We start from the raw sequence: 16,724 nt of genomic DNA, 5'->3' as shown, positions 1-16,724 counted from the left end.
AAATTCCAACTTCAGAGGATGACAAGGCCAAAATAATAAACAAAATCCCCTTCGTGTTAGATGAACTAAATTCCTAAACCAAAAGAAAAGAAAATGAAATACACAATCCTTCCCTAACTCCCTACATAAAAAAAACAGAGTGCAAAATATGTACATCAAAAGAAATGGCGTCAAACCTCCTACAGCCCTTAATACGTTTGCAGTACAAATCACCCAATATTTACATAAGGTAATTTAAACAATACAAATTCATATCAACAGCAAGACATAGCATTAGACGAACTCTTTCTCTCTGGCAAGATACTCAATCCTACGAAGAGCGACTTAAAAGGCAGCGACGCAAGCACGCGGTGGCACAAAGGGCCTCTGGAAGGTGTCTGGGGTGGTCCTTTTATCCTGGTTGGTTGTAGAGACGAACCAATCGCCGCGTCCGGTGAATTATCTGGAGGAACACCCATCTGAAAAGCAAGCAAATACCCAGAAGGAACACCAGAGGGCAGAATGACACACAAACTCCTAACAATATGATGAACTTGCCTGGTGGTTTCGACGCTGTTGTGGTTGAGAGAGTCCTCTCTCTCCTGAGTGAGCACATGGCTGTTGTGAGTCGAAACCTGCAGCCTAAAATGTAATAATAATAATAATAATAATAATTAATTATAATAATAATAATTATTACATTTTAGGCTACTTATTTAGAAGACGCTTTTGTCCAAAACTTACAAAAAAAGGAACAAAGCAATTCGTCAAATATCAGTCACAGTACAGGTTAGACAATAATACTAAAGTGCTAAGATTATCTTTTTTTTTTTAAGTGCTAAAATTATCACAAATAAACAAAAGATTTTGATGCATGTCATTCATATTAAATCGTATATTCCACACCATAACCGCTACAATTGAGAATCACTTTAAGCATGCAGACGCAGTTAAGACAATTTGATGCTCTTAATACACAATAAAACAATAAGATTCGTTAACAACGTACCTCCTGGTGTTCTTCTAAAATGAGGGCGAGCCACAAATCCGTGAGTACAGTTTACAAACCCGTGGGAACGGATTGCGAAAGCGTGGGCACGGTTTATGAATTTGTGGATTGCAAAAACTGAAGGCACGGTTTACAAGTCTGAGAGCGTGGATTAGAAACTCATGGGTACGGTTTATTAATCCGAGGGCACGATTTGTTAAACCGAGGGAACAGTTTGAGAATTCGTTAGTAGGCTACGGTTTATAAACTGAGCGGACGGATTGCAAAACCGTCGCCACTGATTGATTTTTTTCTCTCACAGGTGACTTCCCGGGCTCCGTATTAATAAAGGTTTTATGTGGCTGAAATCGTTAAAAAAATTTGTTCGTAAAAAAGAATCTGTTCGATCTGATAACATGCCTTCAATGCAGTTGACTGTTAAATGTTATGTGTTCCGTGAACAAACAGCGTTGTTGTTCATTGATCAGAGAGCTGTCCATTGTGCTGATTTTGTTCGAGATGATGTGCATCTCCTTCAAATGTGTATTAAAGCCCAGACACACCGTGCCGATTTCAGCCGTCAGGTGTCGTCAGCGGTAGCTTTGGCGCCGATTGCACATGTTAAGCATGTTTTGTTGACTTGTGGTTAGGCCTACTGATGTTCAGTGATTTTAAAAGTAGCCTCAATTAGGCCTGCATGAAGTTGGAAATTATTTGCTGTTGCAAAGAATTGTTTATGAATGCACTTTTAAGAAAGTTGTGGAAATAAAATAATATTTGCATTTGATCAGTTGTTACTGAAACTCATCATTGCCTGGAACACACAAAAGATTTTTGTTTAGTGCATTTAGTACACATTTACTGCAGAGGTGTGTGTGGGTTAGGGCAGGCGGACGGGATTTTGGGGAAGGGGGGGCTCGGCTGTCTTTACCTACTCTAAGGGGAGGCTCACATTCACCCAATTTGAAAACCCCTGTCTTAGGGTATTGAACAAATCTTTGAGGAGATTCAAGTTCAAAATGCTTACTATACCTATGATCGTTAAACTAATCAGATCCGAGGACTGGTTCGTAATGATAGATCTTAAGGATGCATATTTTCATATTTCCATCATCCCACATCATAGGAGGTTCCTTAGATTCGCTTTTGGGGGAAAAGCTTATCAATATAGGGTTCTTCCTTTCGGCCTAGCCTTATCCCCTCGCACCTTCACTAAATGTATGGACGCGGCCCTTGCTCCATTGAGACTTCAGGAGGTCCGTATCTTAAATTACATAGATGACTGGCTCATTTTGGCTCAGTCGAAAGAACTGGCAATTCAACATCGAGATGTTGTTTTGCGTCATCTGAGGTGCTTGGGGTTGAGACTCAATGTGAAGAAAAGTTCCTTAACTCTTCTTTAGAGAACTACGTTCCTGGGAGTAGAGTGGGACTCAGTCACGATGCAGGCACAATTGTCTCCTGCTCGTATAAATACTATCTTAAACACAATGAAGAGTATTAGGTTAGGCCAGGCCATCACTGTCAAACACTTTCAAAGAGTTTTGGGTCTTATGGCTGCAGCTTCCATGGTAGTGCCTTTTGGTCTGCTCCATATGAGGGCCTTGCAGTGGTGGCTCAGGACCAAGGGGTTTTCTCTGCTGGGGAACCCCTTTTGCATGATCAGAGTTACACGCAGATGCCTTCGTTCTCTCGTCATGTGGAAGAAACCATGGTTCCTGTCTCAAGGCCCGGTTCTGGGAGCACCATGTCAGAGAAAGACTTTGACTATGGATGCGTCCCTCATGGGCTGGGGTGCGGTTATGGAGGGCCGTTACACCCGAGGTACTTGGAATGACCATCATCTCTCATGGCATATTAATCGCTTGGAGATGTTGGCTGTATTTTTTGCCCTGAGGCACTTCCTTGTAGAACTCAGAGGCCATCATGTTCTTATTAGGACGCCCTCTTTCTAGACTGGCGTATCAGATTCTTCTTTGGTCCCAGGATAAATTTCTCTCTGTTAGATCCATTTATATTCCTGGGGTTGATAATTTGGGAGCAGACATCCTGTAGAGGCAGGGGCTGAGGCCCGGGGAATGGCGGCTCCACCCTGAAGTGGTTGAGCTTATATGGAGTTTGGCCGGGCGGAGGTTGACTTGTTCGCTTCTCATGAGAACTCTCATTGCCCGCTCTGGTACTCTCTCTCACATCCAGCTCCTTTGGGCTTGGATGCCATGGTACAGATGTGGCCGAGGTCACGTCTGTACGCTTTTCCCCTGATCGCTCTCCTCCCTGGGGTTCTAGAAAGGGTCAGGAGGTACGGTGTGAGATTACTCCTTGTAGCTCCGTACTGGCCGGCCCGAATTTGGTTCTCGGACTTTATTAGTCTCTTGGAGAGTCCTCCATGGCAAATCCCTATTAGGAGAGATCTTCTTTCTCAGGCCAGTGGTACAATATTTCATCCACGGCCGGAGTTATGGAGACTATGGGTCTGGCCCCTGAGGGGGATCAACCCATAAATAGGTTGCCCTTTCCACCGAGGTGGTCAGGTCGTCCATTCTAGAACCCCACTCTACTAGGAACTAAATATTTTAAAGTTAGGGACGGCATTGAACCCAGTTAATTACTGCCCACTGGCTTCAGTACTGGCGTTCCATCCTGTTCTCTAACGGGATCTCCCGTTCATGCTTAGGGCCTCTGTGGCGGCCCCGGTGACCTCCGCAAGCCCCTAAGGGTGTGCACGTAGGGACATTCCCACTAAAACTCCATGTTCCTGTAGATTGGAGGATGAATCCTGTTATCCAGCCTATTGGCATCAGGCTGATGGGCTATCCCTGGCACCCATCATGCCCTGTGGATGAGATATATAAGAATCTATTGAGTCTTCTTCCTGCTCGTCTTACTCCCTGGAAGAGTGGTGGTGCTGCCCCCTCTTACTTGCTAGCGTGGGAGCCACTCTACATTATTTTTTGCCCCGGTACTGAGGTGCCTGTAGGCAATATCATGATTCTTCAGGTATTCCATCCTCCATCGCATGTGTCGGATGGTCAAGGTCTTAGCCTTGGAGGTTCCTATGTTAGGCCTCAGGCTAGGAGGAGTCTATCCATCTAGATATGTATCAAGGGTTAGGAGCTATTCTCCTTTATCAATTAGACAGTTGGTTATCTGCAGAAACCTCTCATATCTGAAGTACGAGGTGCACTTTTGCCTTCACCTCTTATCTATTACTTTTTACTGTCTGTGGTTCTCATCCATGAGGTCAGTTGAGCCTCCGGCTCCAGATCTCCCCTTCTTACACCAAATCTTATGACAAACTAGGTTGGATCTGCCCTCTACCCATTCCTATCGTCCGTGAGTGTGCCAGATGCTTCACACCAGGGCGTATTTCTCTCAGTGTGGCGGCGTGGGTATTCGTTCCCCAAAGCGTAGAGTATCGATGCAGCGGCAGTTCCCTTACGAAAGGGTTACTCTTGTAACCCTCGTTCCCTGACGCTGCTTCCCTCAGCCACACTTTTCACGCTCCTGAGAACGATTTGCTTTGACCAATCAGAAGCTAACATTTCCTGGTTCCTGTGACCCTTTATAGCTCACGAGTGACGCAATGACGCTACACCAATCGAGATTGGAATAATTCCATAGTTGACTTCAGAAGCTTTCTGCCGAAGGCATTCCCCAAAGCGTTGAGTATCGATGCCTACTCAGGGAACGAGGATTATAATAGTAACCCGAGACGTTCTTTTCTCTCCGTATAAATGTAATCATTTCTGTAGATTACAGTAGTTTTAGGCTGAAAAATCCAAACTATTGAGAGATTAAAACATGATTCATTATAGTCAGAGATCACGATTCTTCTGCTTTTATTGTGACACTGCAAGACAAAGCATAAGATCCAGAATATAAAGCTGTTTCTTTATTTAAAAAAAGTAAAACATCAAATATGAAATATTGCAGCAATACAAATCAGGAGACTTACACTAAAATAAGGAATAGCTTACAAATGACAGTGTGTTCGTGTGGTTATAATGTGAAACATGCAAATATCACACAAGCCTTACATTGTAAAGAATTGCAATGTATTAAAGCAGGACAAAATAAAACATTAAACTTTCACTTATAAATAAAAATTGAAAAGCTACTGAAATGTAAGCTAATATATAAAAAACTTTATAAACAGACAGTCACTGTCTTGTCAGGCCTTATTTTAAATAAAGCAATATATAAAGAGGAAAATAAGTTGCCAAATGGGATTGTGGGAAGTAAACTGTGAGTGGGACAGGGATGTACTTGTGATACTAAAGCTTAAAGGTTTGGTCTATATTAACAATAATATTTTATTGGTCAAAAACAGCAAAAACCAAACGTGTTAACAGGATAACATCCATGTACCTTGTTAATGTCAATCTGAAACCAAAATTTACCCTTTCTTAGCTATTCCAAAGTTAAAACTGCTTTCACCATCAATTCCTGGTGGATAAATTATACATGTTAAAACCATGTTGACTTTAACATGTAACATGACTTTAACAACTGTAACATGACAAACGAAGTGACTTCTGTATAAGACACAAACACAGCAATAATAAAGGGGATTCATTCCTGCATTTAATTTAACCAAATTTGACAGTTCAGTATTTGTAAAGCAGATTTCACAACAGTGTTTTTAAAGCAACTTTACAAAGATCAAACCCTCATTGAGCAAAGCCAAATGTGACATCACATAACATTAATGATTATTTTGACTGATTTGTTGGTCAGTTAAAAATAATGATAATAATGACTTCTAATAAATCACTCAGGTGTTTTCCCTCTCATTCTGCAGCATTTGTAAATCAGCACGACCGTCACTATCAGATATGGACAAGCTGCCAGTACAGAACTGAGTATGTGGAGGACAGAGATCTGAGAGTCTGAATGAGACCCTGAAAAAGAGACACACAAGCACTTTATCATGCACTATATCTGAACGAGGGCATATGAAGAAATACATCAGCTCACAGTTTCATTGACTCTCACCTCTGACTGAGATCCAGCTCTTGGGAGACTCTCCTCTCTCTGGGTGTTTGCAGTAGTAGAAACCCTCATGTGACTTTGAGACAGCAGGGATGATCATCTCTGTAGTTTGATTCTGGATGAGTGATCCATCTTTATAGAAATCAGCATTGAGGTTTGATAGGGTTGTATATTTATATAAACAGTGTAGAGTCAGATTATCTCCTTCAGTCACAGGATGAACAGGACTCTCCAGAATCACACCAACTACAGAAACACAGGAGACATATCAACAACGTGATGAAATAATAAAAAACAGAAGAAAAATCTAAATTTAAAAATGTATATATTAATACGAGGATGTTTGGAGTTGTTTTAGTAAGCTTTGATTATAAACTGCCAGTGAAATGAATAAAACCAGAAACCCAGACTCACAGTGTACAGTGATATTAACAGGATGATAGTGCTCTCCAGATTCAGACTGACACCAGTAAACTCCAGTGTCTGATGGGATAGTGGAGTTGATTGTACATGTAGATCCTGTTTGTGATCCCCACACTGATGATGAACAATCTTCCAGCCGCCCGCGGTCTGTGTATCTTCTCACTGTCCATCCATCAGAGTTACTCTGGTCCTCACAGCTCAGAGAGAGATAGTCAGATGTGAAGTGTTGAGTTCTGCTGGGACTGATGATCAGAGACACTGGAGGAGAAACGCCTGACAAGACAATTACAGCTATCATTTGGAAATGGTCTTTATTAAAGATCATTTAAACTATATATGTGAACTCACCAGTGACCCACAGTGGTTGTGTGTTGCTGTATGTTGTGTTAACGGCTGTTTTATCTCTCTCTGCTCTGCACACATACACTCCTGTGTGTTTTAGATCAGCAGAACTGACGGTGTGTTTTCCTCCAGCTCCTCTGCTGCTGTCTGAGAGGAGGTCATAATCATTCCTGCTCCCTGTAGAAAGTGAGAATGTGTAGATTTCACTTTAAATTACATTTTTAACTAAACTGAATACACTGGTTTACATTGGTGTAACCCAAATTACCCCACTGTGTTTAGGTTGTTTTATTCAGGGTTTGATCAATGGCTCTAATGTTGTTACAGAGCAGTGACTGTAAATGAGGGATTGGGATCTCAAAGTAGGTTTCACTGCTTGGTGCCCATGGAAGTGTTGCCCTTAATACCCAGTCTGTGTCTGGTTTCAGACATATTAAATTATATATTTCACTTCAGTATAACCAGTTAATTCAGATGAAGCTGATTATAACTGACCTGAGACAGTTACAGTGAACCAGCTGAATGTCCAGCCTGTAGAGGAGCCGTTAACCTCACAGATCAGAGTCACTGGATCTCCTTCAGTCAACCACTTCTGAGGAGAAACACTTAAAACTGCTCTGGGAACTGAAATAGAGACATCACTCATTAATAACATGTTAAACTTGTGTGTGTTTATGAAGATATGATCAAACTCACCTGATACTGTCAGTGTAACTTCATCACTGCGATGTGATGTGCGTGATCCTTCAGTCTCTGTCCCATAACAGGAGTATTTACCTGCGTCAGACTCAGTAACAGAACTGAATGTGTGTTGCTGTCCTTCACTGAAAACACTGGTTGAACCGTCTTTAAACCAGTTGTAGCTCCAGCTAGTGACTCCTCCATCATATATGTCACATCTGAGAGTGACTGTCTCTCCTCTGAATACATGATGATGATCAGGTGTAATGGTCACTCTGGGTTTTGGTCTTTCTGTAGAACAACAACAATAAACATTGAAAATAATGTGATAAATAATATAATAAAATAAATACAAATAATAAAATGTGCTGTTTTTTATTGTACGAGCAGTTACAAAACACTAAATCAAGTTAAACTGAAGTGTTGTTCTCTATGTTTATTTAGTGTCTTATAAATCATTTTCATATAGTGTTTTAAGAGCAGTTCATTATGAGAGGAAAAACACTTGCCATGTATTGTCACTGCTACTGGTTCACTGTAATGTGTGTTATATCCTCCTCTTCTTGCTCTGCATCTGTACTGTCCTCCATCAGAGACTTTCACAGGATTGATTGTTTTAGTTTCAGCTTCAGGAGATTCAGTGTTTGAGTCTTTACTCCAGAGAAACTCCCATCCACCCCATGACTGATCCAGCTCACATCTCAGAGTAACTGAGTCTCCAGTGAACACTGAACTCTGTGGCCGTACAGTCAGAGTTGGTTTGGGAACATCTGTCAATATAAAGTCAGTGGGAGCATGAGATGTGAACGTTTTTCAGCAGATCTCATTCTCTCACTGGTAAACTAGTGCATTTTTATTTCACAAACAGGCAGACCACAAAAGTGTAAAGACCCCCCTATGTGGAGTTCAAACCCACATCCTTTAGGTTAGTAGCCCTGAGCTCAACGCAGGGTTTCACACCACCTGCATCCACCAGAGACACACACATCAGTTACCACAGAGTTACAAATGGTCATTGTTGTTCAAATGACTTTGTTGTTGCAGGTCCAGCAACTCTAATCATTTTTATGGAATCTGTAGACAAATGTCAAAACATATTTTATATTTCTAAATTCTGCATAAAAACGTTTTCATGTGAGTGAATGTTTTTGTCACACCTCAGAACCGTCTGTTTGGTGTTACTCACAACACATGAATCATTTATATAACTTAATTAAAAAGCTGTATTTATAATCATGACACTCATTTCATTGCTGGTGTCACAAGATGAAGAAGAGGGAAGACGGACTGAAGACGAGGTTATCAAATATAAACAGGTTTTTGATTACAAGGAGGCAAGCAGGAGTAACAGTGTGCAGAGGAGTATAAACGTAACAAACACTACCATACACAAACATCAACCGACAACTAAAGACTGAACACAGAGGAACTAAATACACAGAGGTAACGAAATAAATGACGAACAGCTGTGATGAATGAATGTCCATGGTAACTGATGAGTGGAGGGAGAAAACAAACGTGATGAATGAAAAAAAAACATCCATGAAAACGAGACTAAAGGTGAATGAGTGCAGATGACTGTGACAGCTGGGGCCGGATCAGCAAAAATCTTCTTAAAAAAGAAGTTAATAAAGTTCTTAAGATAAATTCCAAGAAGTTCGAAATCTTCCTTTGGGGATTTAAGACAGGTTGGAGGTTATCCTGACTTTAAGAAGTTATTTAAGATGATTTATTTAAGAAGTTATTTAAGATGAGTAATAAGAGTAAATGATGTATAATTACATGCAAATTATTAATAATAATTACACTGTAACAATGACACCTTAAAAATTTTGTCTTAAGAACAATCGTAAAAAGAAAGATAAGAACATTCTTAAGAAAAGTTTTTGGCAATACAAAATATTCTTATCTTTTTTATTTATTTTATTCTTAAGTTAGAAAATAAGAAGAAAATAGTAGTTAAGAAGATTTTTATTCCTAAGATTGTTTTGTGAATCCGGCCCCTGGTTTGTAACAGAATCACACATTTGTAATGAAATTTATTAATCAAATTCACTCACCTTGAGTGTGTCCAGAGTGGATGTTTGAAATCAGCACTGAAAACACAAAGTAAAAAAGAAAGAAAACTCATGAAAGATTGTGTATTTTAAATGTTCCCATAAAGATCATCAAACTCATCCGTTGATTATCCTGATTTTATTTATTTATTTATTTTTTTCTGTGGGATTTTATTTCCAAAGTTCTTCCCGTGAAGTAAACGGCTGTGTTTCTCTTAGGGGTCTCTGGATGTCTTGTGTTTGTAAATTAGCTTTAGGTATAAAGGTCTGTCCCACAGACAGATATTTGGGTTCAGACTCTCTGAAGACAGACTAACATCACTGCTGAAGAATGTGCTGCTCTGATACCTTCAGTAAATGCTTCTCTCCACAAGAACTTAGTTTATGTATAAGAGAAATCGACTACACTGGCAAGCCACCAAAGTGACAGTTCAGCCAAACACAGGATAATCTGACAATTATTACACTGTGAACATGGAGCTGATCAACCTTCTATTATACTTTACACATATAAATGTCACTCTTGCATGTTTCTCAGCTTCACAACACAGAAATGTTTAATTTCTCTTTAAGTCTTTCTTCTAATTTGTCTAGATCTAGTGGCTCCTGAATGAGTGTTTCTGTAAAAACCTTTCTAGAGTCTGAAAACAGTGACTAATAACAATTAACTCATTTAAACTCTTACTAACTGCATAATAGTGAACATCTACTGAAGACTAACTAGTGAATATCTACCTAGTGCATCTCAACAGCAACCTGTACAAAACTAACAAACAGAAATGATTCAGCAAACACCATTACAAAGCATTAAACCGAGTGAGTGAACAAACAGACTGACCCAAACACAACAGAGTGCATTTCTCTCTCACAAACACCATTAACTGCACACTTCTCTCAAGCTCATCTTTCACTCATATATCATGAGCTAGAGCTGGATTTGAGGCTCTGAGAGCATAAAAAAAACAACAACAAAAAAACACCAGGAACACAAATCCTATTCATAATACAAGTGCAATTATTTTGAGAGAAATAATACTCACAGAGCAGAAGAGGAAGTTGACTGAGCTTCATACTGACTGAATAATGACAGACGATTAAAGACAGACTGAGTTAAAGCCTCAAGACTTCCTGATACATAGTCAGATCTTTAGGAACAATATGACAGATTAAAGAAGACATACTAATGTGCCTCATGTGTTACAGAAAACCTTTTGATAATCTTGTAACACATTTTCAAAAATGTCACGCAAGTTTCCGACTGAAATGTTGTCAGGACTTAATCAGCATAAATTTGCCATTATGAGAAGTAATGTTCTTGTGTTTAATGGAAAAGGAATCATAACTTTGATGGATCTTTATTGTAATAATGGTATTCGATGTATTTATAACGTTATAAGTTAAGAAGCAGAAACTGGTGAACAGATGCTGTTCCTCCCACACTGGTTGATGTCACTGATCTGAAAGAGAAGAAACCAAACCACAACTATGAGCTCATCTCGATCTATTTCTAATCTATCAGGCCTCTAACAATAAAGGTGTCGGGTTTGGCACTGATATATTTGTACATGTGAAAAGTTTAATATTCATACACCAAGACAAGGGGTAACAACTTTAATGCTTGTTCCTCTTAATTTAGTGAATTCAGTTTCTGTACGATTCAAATAACAATTTTGTTAGTACTTTTGAAAAGTAACAACAACAATAAGCACATCAATGGCAGAAACAAAAGTGCAATACAAGATTACATTAATACATGTGCAACATAGTGTCTTTCTTGGTTCAGTACCTGATTGGAAATCGTTATTTAATGGTTGCGCTCAATAATTTTGATTCAGTAAAAAGAATCGGATCATTAGAGTTATTCATTTGGGAATCAATCTGCACTAATCACACGGTATGATTTACGTAACACTCTGCTATTGTTCATTTGGGGGTCACACTTCTGTTGTTCACGGTCAAAAGCGTCTGAACACCTGAAATGCATTTTTTTTTTAATTTTTAGTAAAATCAATGAAATATATTTTTGTTGAATAATATTTTGTATTTTGAGAGAATTTCATGGTACTAATTCATATTTATGCAATAAATAGTATTCATAATAATTATAATTTTTCACATTGAATATAAAGTCAATATAAATATAATACAATATTGTCAACATCAACAGCACCATATAGTCACCACACCCACTACATTGTCTGGTCTCGTCATTCCACACCGAAAGACTTACCTGACTCTTCCTTCGACAATACTTACCTCTTGATGCCATTCTTCTACCGAAGCTCTGATCCAGTCCGCCTTCGTCTGTCTTCCGTCCTGATCTTCATCATTTTCAACCAAAACCAGATAAGAGACTCAGTCAACCCAGCCAACAGAGCTCTACTTTAATCTTCAAACACTCACCTGCTCATCTGCTGAATAATATGTTGTGTCCAATAAATCCTGTTTACAACTTAACTTGTTTGCATTCTTCTGTCCTGACAAATATAAGATGTAACAATTAAACAAAAGAAGCAAAAACATCATGCAAGATGATTCAAAAATAGGTTTATTGAAACAATCCAAAAGAAAAATCCCTAAAAATCTCTCTCTCTGTGACTGACCATAACTCAAATCCACTTTCTGTTTGACTCAGGAGTGTGTGCATGTGTGTAAATTATTATATTAGAAAAAAACGTCCTTAATGGTATTTATGCTTAATATACACTCACCTCCAGTGTATGTGTGTAAAGAACATGTAGGTCTAATAAAAAACAGTCATTGTGTGTTTGAGTTTGTCTCCATTGTGACTCTGATTGAGAATATTCACACATAGACACACAGATGAATGTTTTAACCCTGGAGTTCAGACAGAAACTGCACAAGACACATTTCACATTCACTTCGTTTGGCTTTGAGTTGCCAAATGGCTTCATACAGACAACACAAAACATTTCACTGACTGAGGCGTCAGAAACTTCACCACTGGCTTTCAACATCTTCTTCGCAACTGATCTGACTGACCGGCCCTTCTTTGAAACCTCATCAGTTCTTTTTTAAAACACTCTCCGGCACAGCTCTAACTGTCTTTATTTTCCACTGATCATTCTGTACAATTATTAAACAGAAACTGTTCTTAGTTGAATGAAAGGGGATTGTTGTAACACTTTTTAAAGGGAACTTCAGCTGAACAATGACACTCTTTTCTTTTAAAGCTGCTGTACAGCTGTGATGCACAAAACATTTGTGTCAGATTATACTTTCCCTTAATGAATAAAATATAATCTGAAGAAAATTATTACTAATTGTAGAATATAGAATCATCTAAATTGTAGAATGACACATTTAACAGAGAGACTGAGAGTGAAAGAGGAAGTGCTAGAAAGATAAACTGGTGTGAAGAGAAGCTCACATCAGTAGTTTTCAGATCTTGTTTTATTCGTGCTTCATGCAGAATGACACTCAACACATACGAATCTGAATTAGTGGTGTTTGCTAAGTGTCGATCATTGCTCATACTCTGGGTCAAAGGTTTTTCATAAATATCTAACATTATTACAGGTTTTCTCAATTACTTAGCCAAATATATTAGCCAAATTTCATCAATGTAACACCATTTTCTAAAAGATTCATCACAACTATTAACACTGTTCTTGTGTTTCTCAACTTTAAACACATAATCCGCACTTGACACCCAGTGTTCATGTTCAGTAGCATTAAAAACCATAAAATGTCACATGACCAGCAGTTCTCATGTGAACATTAGTATGCAACAGTTTTACAGAACAGTCACAATAACCACAGGATGAGTTAAAATAATCATGTGTGAAATCAGTGGCTGTACAAAAAAAAAAAAGCATGTTCAAGTATTGTTTAAAAATATAGTTCCCTTTCGTAAGGAGAAATTCCCCAATTATTATTATTATTATTATTATATTTTAGGCTACATATTTAGAAGACGCTTTTGTCAAAAACTTACAAAAAGAGGAACAAAGCAATTTGTCAAATATCAGTCATAGTACAGGTTAGACAACAATACTAAAGTGCTAAGATTATCACAACTAAACAAAAGATTTTGATGCACGTCATTCATATTAAATCGTATATATTCCACCCCATACCCGCTACAATTGAGAATCACTTTAAGCATGCAGACACAGTTAAGACAATTTGATGTATTCCACTTAATACACAATAAAACAATATACAATAAGATTCGTTAACAACGTATCTCCTGGTGTTCTTCTAAAATGAGGGCGAGCCACAAATCCGTGAGTACAGTTTACAAACCCGTGGGAACGGATTGCGAAAGCGTGGGCACGGTTTATGAATTTGTGGATTGCAAAAACTAAAGGCACGGTTTACAAGTCTGAGAGCGCGGATTAGAAACTCGTGGGTACGGTTTATTAATCCGAGGGCACAATTTGTTAAACCGAGGGAACTGTTTGAGAATTCGTTAGTAGGCCTACTGTTTATAAACTGAGCGGACGGATTGCAAAACCGGTAGCTTTGGCGCCGATTGCACATGTTAAGCATGTTGACTTGTGGTTAGGCCTACTGATGTTCAGTGATTTTAAAAGTAGCCTCAATTAGGCCTGCATGAAGTTGGAAATTATTTGCTGTTGCAAAGAATCGTTTATGAATGCACTTTTAAGAAAGTTGTGGAAATAAAATAATATTTACATTTGATCAGTTGTTACTGAAACTCATCATTGCCTGGAACACACAAAAGATGGCATTTACTGCAGAGGTGTGTGTGGGTTAGGGCAGGCGGACGGGATTTTGGGGAAGGGGGGGCTCGGCTGTCCATACCTACTCTAAGGGGAGGCTCACATTCACCCAATTTGAAAACCCCTGTCTTAGGGTATTGAACAAATCTTTGAGGAGATTCAAGTTCAAAATGCTTACTATACCTATGATCGTTAAACTAATCAGATCCGAGGACTGGTTCGTAATGATAGATCTTAAGGATGCTTATTTTCATATTTCCATCATCCCACATCATAGGAGGTTCCTTAGATTCGCTTTTGGGGGAAAAGCTTATCAATATAGGGTTCTTCCTTTCGGCCTAGCCTTATCCCCTTGCACCTTCACCAAATGTATGGACGCGGCCCTTGCTCCATTGAGACTTCAGGGGGTCCGTATCTTAAATTACATAGATGACTGGCTCATGTTGGCTCAGTCGAAAGAACTGGCAATTCAACATCGAGATGTTGTTTTGCGTCATCTGAGGTGCTTGGGGTTGAGACTCAATGTGAAGAAAAGTTCCTTAACTCCTCTTCAGAGAACTACGTTCCTGGGAGTAGAGTGGGACTCAGTCACGATGTGGGCACAATTGTCTCCTGCTCGTATAAATACTATCTTAAACACAATGAAGAGTATTAGGTTAGGCCAGGCCATCACTGTCAAACACTTTCAAAGAGTTTTGGGTCTTATGGCTGCAGCTTCCACGGTAGTGCCTTTTGGTCTGCTCCATATGAGGGCCTTGCAGTGGTGGCTCAGGACCAAGGGGTTTTCTCTGCTGGGGAACCCCTTTTGCATGATCAGAGTTACACGCAGATGCCTTCGTTCTCTCATCATGTGGAAGAAACCATGTTTCCTGTCTCAAGGCCCGGTTCTGGGAGCACCATGTCAGAGAAAGACTTTGACTATGGATGCGTCCCTCATGGGCTGGGGTGCGGTTATGGAGGGCCGTTACACCCGAGGTACTTGGAATGACCATCATCTCTCATGGCATATTAATCACTTGGAGATGTTGGCTGTATTTTTTGCCCTGAGGCACTTCCTTGTGGACCTCAGAGGCCATCATGTTCTTATTAGGACGCCCTCTTTCTAGACTGGCGTATCAGATTCTTCTTTGGTCCCAGGATAAATTTCTCTCTGTTAGATCCATTTATATTCCTGGGGTTGATAATTTGGGAGCAGACATCCTGTAGAGGCAGGGGCTGAGGTCCGGGGAATGGCGGCTCCACCCTGAAGTGGTTGAGCTTATATGGAGAGAGTTTGGACGGGCGGAGGTTGTGTTGTTCGCTTCTCATGAGAACTCTCATTGCCCGCTCTGGTACTCTCTCTCACATCCAGCTCCTTTGGGCTTGGATGCCATGGTACAGATGTGGCCGAGGTCACGTCTGTACGCTTTTCCCTGATCGCTCTGCTCTCTGGGGTTCTAGAAAGGGTCAGGAGGTACGGTGTGAGATTACTCCTTGTAGCTCCGTACTGGCCGGCCCGAATTTGGTTCTCGGACCTCATAGTCTCTTGGAGAGTCCTCCATGGCAAATCCCTATTAGGAGAGATCTTCTTTCTCAGGCCGGTGGTACAATATTTCATCCACGGCCGGAGTTATGGAGACTATGGGTCTGGCCCCTGAGGGGGATCAACCCATAAATAGGTTGCCCTTTCCACCAAGGTGGTCAGGTCGTCCATTCTAGAACCCCACTCTACTAGGAACTAAATATTTTAAAGTTAGGGACGGCATTGAACCCAGTTAATTACTGCCCACTGGCTTCAGTACTGGTGTTCCATCCTGTTCTCTAACGGGATCTCCCGTTCATGCTTAGGGCCTCTGTGGCGGCCCCGGTGACCTCCGCAAGCCCCTAAGGGTGTGCATGTAGGGTCATTCCCACTAAAACTCCATGTTCCTGTAGATTGGAGGATGAATCCTGTTATCCAGCCTATTGGCATCAGGCTGATGGGCTATCCCTGGCACCCATCATGTCCTGTGGATGAGATATATAAGAATCTATTGAGTCTGCTTCCTGCTCGTCTTACTCCCTGGAAGAGTGGTGGTGCTGCCCCCTCTTACTTGCTAGCGTGGGAGCCACTCTACATTATTTTTTGCCCCGGTACTGAGGTGCCTGTAGGCAATATCATGATTCTTCAGGTATTCCATCCTCCATCGCATGTGTCAGATGGTCAAGGTCTTAGCCTTGGAGGTTCCTATGTTAGGCCTCAGGCTAGGAGGAGTCTATCCATCTAGTTATGTATCAAGGGTTAGGAGCTATTCCCCTTTATCAATTAGACAGTTGGTTATCTGCAGAAACCTCTCATATCTGAAGTACGAGGTGCACTTTGCCTTCACCTCTTATCTATTACTTTTTACTGTCTGGGGTTCTCATCCATGAGGTCAGTTCAGCCTCCGGCTCCAGATCTCCCCTTCTTACACCAAATCTTATGACAAGCTAGTTGGATCTGCCCTCTACTCATTCCTATTGTCCGTGAGTGTGCCAGATGCTTCACACCAGGGCGTATTTCTCTCAGTGTGGCGGCGTGGGTATTCGTTCCCC

General features: G+C 40.3%; 2 protein-coding genes across 2 annotated transcripts in view; both read right to left on the bottom strand.

The window, feature by feature from the left end:
* LOC311098232 (uncharacterized protein) overlaps window positions 1–16,724 on the bottom strand; it is a 179,338-nt gene that overhangs the window by 17,426 nt on the left and 145,188 nt on the right. The window contains exons 9-16 of the mRNA XM_084138318.1: window positions 7,421–7,696; window positions 7,220–7,348; window positions 6,731–6,901; window positions 6,374–6,655; window positions 5,963–6,205; window positions 5,822–5,868; window positions 3,620–3,677; window positions 3,014–3,249 (exon numbers count right to left, since the gene is read on the bottom strand). Coding sequence (XP_083994444.1) covers window positions 3,014–3,249; window positions 3,620–3,677; window positions 5,822–5,868; window positions 5,963–6,205; window positions 6,374–6,655; window positions 6,731–6,901; window positions 7,220–7,348; window positions 7,421–7,696 — 1,442 coding nt within the window. The remainder of the gene's footprint in view (window positions 1–3,013; window positions 3,250–3,619; window positions 3,678–5,821; window positions 5,869–5,962; window positions 6,206–6,373; window positions 6,656–6,730; window positions 6,902–7,219; window positions 7,349–7,420; window positions 7,697–16,724) is intronic.
* LOC311091294 (low affinity immunoglobulin gamma Fc region receptor III-B-like) lies at window positions 7,709–11,468 on the bottom strand. Its single transcript, XM_084127137.1, has 3 exons — window positions 10,503–11,468; window positions 9,466–9,501; window positions 7,709–8,175 (listed from the first exon to the last, which is right to left on the bottom strand). Exons 1-3 carry the CDS (start codon window positions 10,531–10,533, stop codon window positions 7,811–7,813), a joined length of 432 nt encoding a protein of 143 aa, XP_083983263.1. The 5' UTR covers window positions 10,534–11,468; the 3' UTR covers window positions 7,709–7,810.

This window comes from Abramis brama (assembly GCF_963993115.1).
Source record: "Abramis brama genome assembly, chromosome: 1".
NCBI lineage: Eukaryota > Metazoa > Chordata > Actinopteri > Cypriniformes > Leuciscidae > Abramis > Abramis brama.
The sequence above is the reverse complement of the archived record's forward strand: the minus strand, read 5'-3'. Positions and strand labels throughout refer to the sequence as shown.